Source organism: Mytilus trossulus, chromosome 3 (genome assembly GCF_036588685.1).
Source record: "Mytilus trossulus isolate FHL-02 chromosome 3, PNRI_Mtr1.1.1.hap1, whole genome shotgun sequence".
Taxonomy (NCBI): domain Eukaryota; kingdom Metazoa; phylum Mollusca; class Bivalvia; order Mytilida; family Mytilidae; genus Mytilus; species Mytilus trossulus.
In genome coordinates this window covers 56,007,138-56,019,116 of record NC_086375.1, presented here as the reverse complement: position 1 = coordinate 56,019,116, position 11,979 = coordinate 56,007,138, and the positions used below count along the sequence as shown (strand labels likewise).

General features: G+C 30.8%; 1 protein-coding gene across 1 annotated transcript in view; it reads right to left on the bottom strand.

The window, feature by feature from the left end:
* Positions 1-7,485, bottom strand: part of LOC134710892 (usherin-like) — a 67,957-nt gene extending 60,472 nt beyond the window's left edge. The window contains exons 1-3 of the mRNA XM_063571301.1: positions 6,928-7,485; positions 3,573-3,735; positions 239-432 (exon numbers count right to left, since the gene is read on the bottom strand). Of these exons, the coding sequence (XP_063427371.1) occupies positions 239-432; positions 3,573-3,735; positions 6,928-7,454 (884 nt within the window). The 5' untranslated portion in view covers positions 7,455-7,485. The remainder of the gene's footprint in view (positions 1-238; positions 433-3,572; positions 3,736-6,927) is intronic.
* Positions 7,486-11,979: the final 4,494 nt, after the last annotated feature.

Here is an 11,979-nt window from a genome sequence, read left to right as displayed (position 1 = left end):
ATTATCTCTGGATATATTAATGAAATAAATAAATATGAATACATTGTATAATTATAAAATTACATTATCTTATAAGAGTTTTTATGCTTTTGTTCAAAAAATGTCTTTGTTGTTCACCTTGTGATTTGAAGTCCAGGTGAAATGTGTAATATTTCTCAAAGTAAGCACATTGTAAGGTTAATATAACCTTGTAAATTCATCAAACAAATCTTTACCAGGTATATCAGAAGCTGTTTACCTATTAGACAAAGTGGTAGAATAAATAAAGAAATTTTGAATTCTTCCTAAGAACTGTCCATTTCCTGAATGATCTTGTCCAACCCTCATGGTACCAGTTTCATCTAATAAGGGACCAGTTACTTCTGAAGTGTAGGTAGCTGAATAACCAGGTCCAACACCATTAATGTAGAAACTCACAATGGTTTTGTAGGCCTAAATATAAATCATGATTACCATATAAGTTTACTTTACATCTATAATAATTTTCTCTAAAACTAGAGGCTCCAAAGAGCCTGTGTCGCTCACCTTGGTCTATGTGAATATTAAACAAGAGGCTCTCAAAAGCCTGAATCGCTCACCTGAATTTTTTTGGTTAAATCTCTCATCAATGATTATTTTGGCTTTTCAATTTATTTAAATGTTCTTTGAATCGTCCTATTTTCTTCAAAAGCAAAAAAAAATCATTTTCTCCTATGTTCTATTTTAGCCATAGGAGCTATGTTTCTTGACATACAAGGAAATGAAATATAAAATTTATACTAGATACTCTGAAACTAATTTAGCCTAAGTTTGGCTGAAATTGATAGAGCAGTTTCAAAGGAGAAGATTTTTTTAAAGAAAGTCAACATGATGAACAAATTGTGAAAAAAGTCTTTAAAGGGCAATAACTCCTATTGACAATAATAATATGGTCATATAATAATATTCAAGATAATGACCAAAAACTGCAAAATGTCCTTAAAATTACCAATTAAGTGGCAGCAACCCAACAATGGGTTGTTTGATTCATCTGAAAATTTTAGAGCTGATATATCTTGACCGAATGAACATTTTTACCCCATATCAGATTTGCTCTAAATGCTTTCGTTTTTGAGATATAAGCCAAAAACTGCATTTGACCCCTATGTTCTATTTTAAGTAACGGCGGCCATGTTTTTTGACGGATCAAAAATCGAAGCACACACTTTGTGCAGGATATACTAAGAAACAATCATGCTAAGTTTCATTCAAATCCATTCATTAGTTTCAGAGGAGAAGATTTTTTAAAGTTAGCAAATATGATGAACAAATTGTGAAAAATTGTCATTAAAGGACAATAACCCCTTAAGGGGTCAATTGAAAATTTTGGTCATATCAACTTATTTGTAGATCTTACTTTGCTGATCATTTTTGCTGTTTACAGTTTATCTTTATCTATAATAATATTCAAGATAATGACCAAAAACTGCAAAATTTCCTTAAAATTACCAATTAAGTGGCAACAACCCAACAATGGTTTGTTTGCAATCTCATTAAAATCCGATGTTCTGATATGCTACCCTCCACTGTGTTAGTGGAGGGTAGCGTATCAGAACATCGGATTTTAATGAGATTGGTTTGTTTGATTCATCTGAAAATTTCAGGGCTGATAGATCTTGACCTAATGAACATTTTAACCCCATGTCAGATTTGCTCTAAATGCTTTCGTTTTTGAGATATAAGCCAAAAACTGCATTTGACCCCTATGTTCTATTTTAAGTAACGGCGGCCATGTTTTTTGACGGATCAAAAATCGAAGCACACACTTTGTGCAGGATATACTAAGAAACAATCATACTAAGTTTCATTCAAATCCATTCAGTAGTTTCAGAGGAGAAGATGTTTGAAAAATTGTTAAAGACAACAGACGACGACGACGGACGCCAAGTGATGAGAAAAGCTCACATGGCCTTTTAGGCCAGGTGAGCTAACAAAGGACACAGATGGATTTATGACAAAATTGTGTTTTGGTGAAGGGGAAGTGTTTGTAGATCTTACTTTTCTAAACATTCTTGCTGCTTAAAATTATCACTATCTATAATGAACTTGGCCCAATAGATTCAGTGGAATATGTTAGTGAAAATTTACAAATTTTATAAAAATTGTTAAAAATTGACTAAAAAGAGCAATAACTCCCTAGGGGGTCAATTGACTATTTTGGTCATGTTGACTTATTTTTAGGTCTTACTTTGCTGTACATTATTGCTGTTTACAGTTTATCTCTATCTATAGTAATATTCAAGATAATAACCAAAAACAGCAAAGTTTCCTTAAAAGTACAAATTCAGGGGGCAGTAACCTAACAACAGGTTGTTTGATTCATCTGAAAATATCAGGGCAGATAGATCATGACCTGATAAATAATTTGCACCTGTCAGATTTGCTCTGAATGGTTTGGTTTTTGAGTTATAAGCCAAAAACTGCATTTTACCCCTATGTTCTATTTTTAGCTGTGGCGGCCATCTTGGTTGGTATGCGGGTCACCGGACACACTTTTAAAACTAAATATCCTACTGATGATTTTGGCCAAGTTTGGTTTAATTTGTCCAAGTAGTTTCAGAGGAGAAGATTTTTCTAAAGAATACTAAGATTTACAAAAAAATTGTTAAAAATTGACTATAAAGGGCAATAACTCCTTAGGGGGTCAACTGACCATTGTGGTTATGTTGAATTATTTGTAGATCTTACTTTGCTGAACATTTTTGCAGTTTACAGTTTATCTCTATCTATAATAATATTCCTTAAAATTTCTTATTCAGGGGCAGCAACCTAACAACGGGTTTTCTGATTCTTCTGAAACTTACAGGGCAGATAGATCTTGACCCGATAAACACTTTAACCCCCATGTCAGATTTGCTCTAAAGGCTTTGGTTTTTGAGTTATAAGCCAAAAACTGCATTTTACACCTATGATCTAGTTTTAGCCATGGTGGCCATCTTGGTTGGTATGCGGGGTCACAGGACTCAATTTTGAAACTAGATACCCCAATGATGATTGTGGCTAAGTTTGGTTGAATTTGGCCCAGTAGTTTCAGAGGAGAAGATTTTTGTAAAAGTTTACGGACGACGGACGCAGGACGACGACGGACGCCAAGTGATGAGAAAAGCTCACTTGGCCCTTTAGGCCAGGTGAGCTAAAAAAGATGGCAACATCAAGAGAGATGAAATAATCACATGCATTAAACGACATATGTATACCAATACATGTATCACAAAGTACCATTCCATGACCTTATAGCAGAAATATGATTCTTCTATTTGAATTCTAACAGTTTTATGATATTGAGAGAAATAAACTGAGACAGAGAGAAAGATGAGGTATAATGAACAACTTACAAACACATAAATGATTCACTGATAATTACTCACCTATATAAAACAAACATACAAATTTCCTAATAGAAACAAGACAATTTTATTGACAGGCTAGAAATACAGAAGTTGAACTTCTTAGAACATTCTGCCAACTATTCCCCAAAATACAAACTAGACAAATTTTATTGATTGGATGTGCCTAAAAAAATGTTAAAAATAACATGAGGTAAGAAAGCTAACCTGTATTGCAATATGCGTCCATGTTTTGGCTGGTATAACCTCAGGTAAAGTAATAGTTTCTGTCCCTTTAGCAGTCTGATAGGTATAAACTACTCCTGTTGAATCTATTTGTATATGATAAACTACAGCACTAGTGTTGGTAGATTGTTTCTGTACTAATGTTCTGTTAAAAGATAAATAGTCAAATTAAGGATTAAGAAATTTTATGATACCATCTTATCAATAAGTCATTTAAAACTATAGAGATGATTTTTTTCAATGAAAATAAAATAGAAAAGACCACATATATCTGCCAACTGTCACTATTTGTGGGGGATTTCCCCCATGGAGGCTCCCAAATTGAAATTTTGAAAGATCAATTTTGTCCACAATTTAAACAAAACAACTAAGTTTACAATGACTTTAGTCTTATAAAAGTATGAAGAAGCAAAAAAAAAACAACATTAAAATATATTTGCTGGCCCCCTTCAAGGTTTTTTAGGACTATGACAGCCATCTTGCACACAAAACCCCCATGGGCATTTTGAAAAGTTGGCAGTTATGACCATACCAGAAACCAATAAAGAAACAATAACAGAAATCCAGATTAACAGCTAGATGTGTCAAAGCAACACCAATGCCCTCGTCTCCAAAGGTTTAAAAATCTGCAATTTCAATAACACATGTGGACATAAACATATTGGTAGTCTCACATATAAAAAATCAGCTCAAAATCTGGAGGTGTATAGAAAAATGTCCGCATAACTGTCATTTTCAACAATTTTCAGTTGTAAATCCTTAATTTTAGCAAAAATTAGCCGAGCGGAACAAAACTTGAACTTGATCTATAACTCATCATGGTTTGCTCACATACCAAAAATCAGCCCAATATAGGAAAGCACTTAGAAAAAAAGTCTGTATATATAAACTGTCATTTTCAGATATTCATCAAGTCCAAACCCCGAAATAATAGCAAATATTAGCCGAGCAGAACCAAACCTTAATTTGATCTGTAATTCATCATGAGTAACTCACAAACCAAAAATCAGCCCCATATCTGAAAGTGTTTAGAAAAAAGTCTGTATAACTGTGATTTTCAACAATATATCCATAGCCCATAATTTTGACAAAAATTAGTGGAGTGGAACAAAACTTGAACTTGATCTGTAACTCATCATGGAGAACTTACATTCCATAGATCAGCCCAATATCTGAAGCGGTTTTGAAAAAAAAACTCGTTTTAATGGTTTGTTGCGAAATGACGAAGTTTCAGAATTACGGAATGACGGACAAGGGTTAAACTATATGTCCCCAACCACATAGTGGCAGGGCCATAAAAAGGGTATTCTGCTAAAATTGGATTAATATTATTTACTCTGAAATTCAGATAACAATGTTTGATTTGAGTATGTAATGAAAATATTTTTTCTTGGTAGGAAATTTATTTGTTATTCTATAATTGTAAGCAATTAAATCTTTAACCCTAAAGTCACTCATCAGTTTAACTGAGGTTGGGAGCTGGCATGTCAGTAACTGCTGGTAGTCCTTCTTTTAATTTATGTATCATTGTTATTTTGCTTATTTTTGTTGTTGTTACATATTCTTACATAGGACTCTGACTTCTTTTAAAGTGAGTTTTACTGTGCACATTGTTGTGTGTTTGTTTATTCTTCATTGGATAGAGGTACACGTATAGGAGGAACTGATGTAAGGTAAATGTTCAGATCTCACAAAACATGTTTAAGCTCACTGCATTTATGAGTCTGTCCAAAATCAGGAGCCTTTGTAAGTCTTATATTTTTTTTAACTTTGGTTCATTTGTATGTTTATATGTTTCTGAGTTTAATGTGACATCCATTTTTTTTTTTAATATTCAACAAATAACAAATATGAACAGATGGATGAATTGTCAAATCTGACAATTCCTTTAATCATAATGACACGTTGAAAAATCACCTAATAAAAAAGTTTACACTATAAGGTAGACAATTGTATTGGTTTTACTAACACTGACATGGAAAATATAAATAGAGCTTGTTTGATTACAACCATGTAAGGTGTATTGATTAAGATAGAACTTTTACAACAATTCATAAATTATTCACTAAGTATAGGGGCAGGTCTTACTCTAGGGAAGTACTGACTCTTTGATTACAAATCTGTTCCACCTGATAGTCATCTGCCTTATTTTCATAGCTTGTTTATTTCTCCAACTTTTTTAATGCTTTTACTTTATTTTACAAATCAAGTTACAGGTTTGTCAAGGATACAGTTTTGAAGTAGACAACTTCTTAGAAATTGAATATGTTATTTACATTTGTAAAAATTAACTTTGTTTTATTAATTTGTGCAACCCAGGAAGGATAGTTCCAATTGACAGATATTAAAAATAAATAAAAATCCCTGCCTAATATTTAACTACAATAAGCCATAAAAAGCTTTTCCCAATATTTTATCAAAACTTCTTTTAGATGGTAAGTTTTAGTCTTTAGGGATGTTGTAGCCATGTAAATTCAACGATTTTGAAAATTCATATGATTTCCAGGATATTATTGTACCTGTTTTTAAAAATAGTAACAATCTTTTGAAATTGATAATTAATATATATTTAAAATCATTGGGAAAAATAATCTTTAGCATTCTTTACTTGTTCTCTACATGATATGCATCAAACAGGAAAACAAAATTGTGTACATGTACAAATATTTCATTTTTTTTACCAAATTAACTGCAACCAGGGATAATTGGACATGTCTAGACAAAGGAAATACTTTTACCCAGTATTTTAAATTGAATATTTTTCATTGAAGTAAAGAGATTCATCATTCAATTTTGTAATTTCAAAAATATTTCAACCTTTTTCGATTGAAGAGCTAGTTTGTCACTAAATGATGTAAATGATTCCAATTAAATTCCCCAATGAAAAACAATGAAAGTCAAGTGATGGCAAAAGCTCTTATAAACAAATGAAATGATAAAATTAGCTTTTATAAAACACCTTCAGTACCTAAAAAAGTGAAAAAATGGCATCCCATGGATCATTTTCTTGCAAAATAACAAAAAGATGAGTTGAATGTACATTTTCTTGTAGAAGTAAATTGTCTCAGTTATCTCCCCTTATGGATAAATGCTTATCATTTGTAAGGTTACTTACTAAAATAAGACAACATCAAAAGAAATTAGATTAAAAGTCTTTCATGTGATTATATTGCATTTCTGCATGCATTTCTGCAACATAACTTTTAACAGTTAAACTCTTGACCACTTAATTAGTTGGTGTTTTTTTTTTGTGATCATAGATTGTGCAAGACTTCTATAGTAACCTCGTATGCTGTAGTACACAGTACATTACTTAAAAAAAAGAAACTATGCTTACCCATAATTGTCTTCTTCACGCCAGACCCATACAGTAAATGTTACAGCCCCTTCGCCATAAATAGGAGGGGTAACAGAGGGAGTTATATAACAATCTGGACCAGGTTTCATAAAGTAGGTAGAAAATTCTCCTAATGAACTCTCTGGCTTCTTGTTAAACTTATCTGTGATGACACACTCTCTAAATCCTAGACTAACTCCTATTAGTAAATCTGTATGTAATGGTAATGAGGTCCTATTTGGACATGACTGAACACAAAAATCTTGTACACATTGGTCTATTGAAGCTTTATATATGGAACTGATACAATATGCATTTCTTGTAGGAATTCCACAAGTACTGTCTGATGGATAAGTCACAGATGGTCGATCCTGAGCGATGTTTGTTAATGGCGGAAAATGTTTCTGTCCATAACTGAATTTGATCGTGAATGAAAATAAATATATGATGTACAGCGTAACTTTACACATTATTCTGTTTTGTTTGGCAATACAAGTATTTGATGTGGCTTTCAATTCAATATCCATTTTACACTATTCTAAAGAAGCAATGCATTAGTATCTGAAAAAGTCAAAATCTGATAGAAATATAAGATAAATGTACACCAAAGAACTTGCCTAGCACAATCAAATATCTTTTTCCATTCATATATGACTGATGTGATCTTAAAACTATCAGTATTGTACAATTCAATGCGTTTGCTGTATGTCATAATGAACATACAGTTCTTTTTCTTTTATCAACAACTTATAAATTGTATGATCCAATGAAACATTTTTTCCCCATAAAGTAAAAAAAAAATCAGTTTAAGACAAAGTTATTAATCTTGCATTGAGAAAACAAATACTTACTATTAAGTACTGCAAACAAATTAGCATAAATCTATGATATTGTCAATGAAAATTATTCAATAATTATTCAGTTAAAACTAGAAAAATTCTTACCAACCAAATTGGTAAAGCACAATCTTTCTTTCTACGACTTTTCTTGGCAAACTATTTTTTCTTTTTGGAAAGATAGGGAAAATATCATAAATAATAAATAGTTTTATTGGTGATTTCCATGACTTTACACCTGTATAATAAACTAATTACTGTTACCTAACATACAGTCAGGTAAATACCTGGATCAAAAAGTAATTCAACAATAAATCGATGAATAATTAATTATTGATAGGCAAAATTGATATGTTGATTCCTATAAGGAAAATAGTCTTTTTCAAAGAAAGAAATAATTATACCAATGCTTCACAAAGGAGTAAGTATGGTAAGGGCTCTAATTGGCCCCAAATATAAGTTAATAGTTTCAAGACAAAAAGTCTTTCAAGTTGATGAAGTTGATGAAAATACAAAGAAGAAAGTGAAGAAAAAAACTTATTTTGTCCAGCTTTTATAAAGGGTAAAACATGTATAGCCCAAATAGGCCAAACATCAAGGTATTTAAATATATTTAGAAATCTGCAGGATTTCAACCACATTTAATATGCAAAAGAATCAGAGTCATTGTATGCTTTTCATATTTCCACTCGTAAAAACATAATACCAATAGACATCAATGTTTTCATTGAATTTTAGATGACGCTGATTTGTATATTTTCAACAAAGAGAATTATTTCCAAGCTAGTCACTGTTTAAGCTATTATTATTCATAATTATTTATGATAAAGTTCAATTAATCTTAATTCTAGCTATCAAATAGGGGCCATAATGGGCATTATTCGACCAAATTCTTATTGTGTACACAAAAAATAGCAACTTGTCTTAGTATTTAGATTTAAAATCAAATACTGTAGAAACACTAATTTTCGTGGGGTTAAAATTTCATGTTTTTGTGTCTTTATAAGATTTCATGTGGATTTAATTTCGTGGATTCCAATAAATGGAAGGAATATTATATAAATGTTAAATTTTCTTTGGGGTTTTAATTTCGTGGATATATTCTTACCATGAAATAAACAAATTTAATCCTCCACGAAATTTTCTACAGTATACATGTATATGTTCAACAATCAAACAATGCTATCTTCCATGTTTATATTGAATAGAAACAAAAGTGTTTAACACTTTACTTATTCATATGCTTTGGAAATAAAATGAAATTCTTAATTTGAACTTATTATAACTAAGGAATATCATAATGGATGTACCCATATGTCTGGCCATAGGATATAGTAATTTTGTTATGAATAATAAACAAGGAATAAATATGTTAACTTTTATAGGTTGATTGGGTAGAAAATTAAATTTATCACCCGACTGTTTTCTGGATTTTTTTTTTATATTTATTGTGATGCAGTTGCAGATCCAGGGGGGAGGGGGTTCCAGGGGTTGTACCCCCTTTTTTTTTTCTTCCAAACAATGCATTTGTATAGGGACATATAGTTGAACCCCCCTTTTTTTTTGCCGATCAATGCATTTGAATGGGGACATATAGTTGGAACCCCCTTGTCTTGGGTTGGGACCCTCCCTTTTTAAAATGGTTGGATCCGCCCATATGATGCATTATTGTCTTAGATTTACATGATTTCTGTGTAACTTTATTTTGTTTAGCTACAGCATGGTGTTTTGTTTAGCTACATCATGGTGTTTTGTTTAGCTACATCATGGTGTTTTGTTTAGCTACATCATAGTGTTTTGTTTAGCTACATCATAGTGTTTTGTTTTTTGTTTAGCTACATCATGGTGTTTTGTTTAGCTACATCATAGTATTTTGTTTAGCTACATCATGGTGTTTTGTTAAGCTACATCATAGTGTTTCGTTTAGCTACATCATGGTGTTTTGTTTAGCTACATCATAGTATTTCGTTTAGCTACATCATGGTGTTTTGTTTAGCTACATCATGGTGTTTTGTTTAGCTACATCATGGTGTTTTGTTTAACTACATCATGGTGTTTTGTTAAGCTACACCATAGTGTTTTGTTTAGCTACATCATGGTGTTTTGTTTAACTACATCATAGTATTTTGTTTAACTACATCATAGTATTTCGTTAAGCTACATCATAGTGTTTTGTTTAGCTACATCATGGTGTTATGTTTAGCTACACCATGGTGTTTTGTTTTAGGTTCTTACTTGTTTTTCAGTACATCACTGGTTCAAACTTAACAGTGGTGCATTGTTGTTTAAAGTTCATATTATGACTAATTGTCTTTTATCTAAGAATGATGTGATGCATTGTTACTTAATAGAATGTAAGTTTCATTTCAGCTTGATTTAATTTCAATAGGCAGACTGTGCTGTGGTGATATAAATTTATTTTGAATGCTGTTATACTTTTTTTAAATTCTCCTGGAGGCATATAAATTAATGTTTGTTATATCACTGAAAAGACCTTTTGTAATGAGTTTAATTTCTCCAACTGTTACATAAAAGTAATATTATACCCATAAGACTTATACTGAAAGTACAAAGTCATATTACACAAGAAACACCATACATGTGAACCTCCCGACGGGAGTATAAAACTCCCGTTTTCAGGGGTCTCCTCCTGTCCTCCCGTTTAGGAGAAAAAACTCCCGTGTATGAAATATTACATGAATGAAAATTTTCAGACGCCATATTTGATCATTTCTTACTACTGTAAGGGTGTAAATGACACCTGTGTTAAATTTTACCTGTACATCTGATGATCAAAGAAGATGTATAATTATATGGCTTCACTTGACAGCTTGGGTGTCAAACATACTTGTAATTAACTGTGGTTGTGTTATAAAAACGATGTGTATTGGGAATATTGAAATACTTTTTTGTTACTTCCCTTTGATTTATCCTGTTTTCAGTTATTTTGCTTTCAAAAATGTAAATTGTAAAAAGACTATAGATGATTTATTTTTTAATCAAATAAGCATAAAAGGATTTTAATTAAATGAATTTAAATGTTTTGGGACAAATAAAAAAATATAAATTTATAAATTATTTTAGCAATCTAGACCTTATTTCAAAGATTAAATTGAAGTTTATATTTTACATCTTTTTACTATGTATTGGTTTGGATATACAATATGTACATTTAGACTAATAAAAGTTGTAGTTGGTTTAATTCCTAGTAAAATGTTGGGATTGAGAATTTCATTGTGTGAGCTACGAAATAGCAAAAACATTTACACTGTTTAAGTCTTTTTAAGTTTCCTACAAAGATGACTTTCACAATGCTTAAATGCCATGCACTAGTGTTAGTGAATGTTATTTTTTTAAATTAATTTATGATGTTGCAAATATACATGTAGAGCTTATTTCTTTCTTATTTGTCTATACAGTTACCAATGATAAGGAGATGGAGACATGAATAAAAATCTATACAGATTAGATGAATAAATATAATGATTTATTAGCAAGCAATGAACAATCATTTATCAAAAACAAAACAAAACAAGAAACAGATTCTTCTTAATATTTTATTTTATTCAAATAGAAAGGCAATAAGGGTACTAAAAACATAATACAATTTGATGGAAATTTGAAGAAAAAACACAATTTCTACATCATATGGTTACATTTACGACAAAATTTATGTCGATAAAAAACCTCCTGATCTGAGTCCTAATCTCCTGACCAAAATTTCCAAATCTCCTGATCTGAGTTTCACAGTTCATCACATGTATGAAACACATACTACAGGAGTTTTATTCTGTTTTACAAAAAACACTTTTTATTATCACTTATTATGTTGGTTGCATAATGTTGTTTGTGTGAAGATTTTAACTAAGGTCAAGGTATTGAGGTAAAATAGATAACAAATATTTTTCCATTAGAACACAGAGATAAAACTTTGTTGTATCAAAAACTTGAGTAAAAGCAGCAACAAATCAAAATTTCATGATTCAATGTGTTTTTTGATATATTTATTGAAAGCAAAAAACAACATTAAGCATAATATACTGTATATGATGCACAAGTATATATATATAAAATAAGTATACTATAAAAAAAAAATGTTCAAAAATTCTACAAAGGTAATTAAAATTTACAAAATATATCTGCAATAACTAAAAAATTATAACATTGAGGTAAAAAGTTTATTATACCTAACCTCAGTAAAACCGAATAAAAGTGT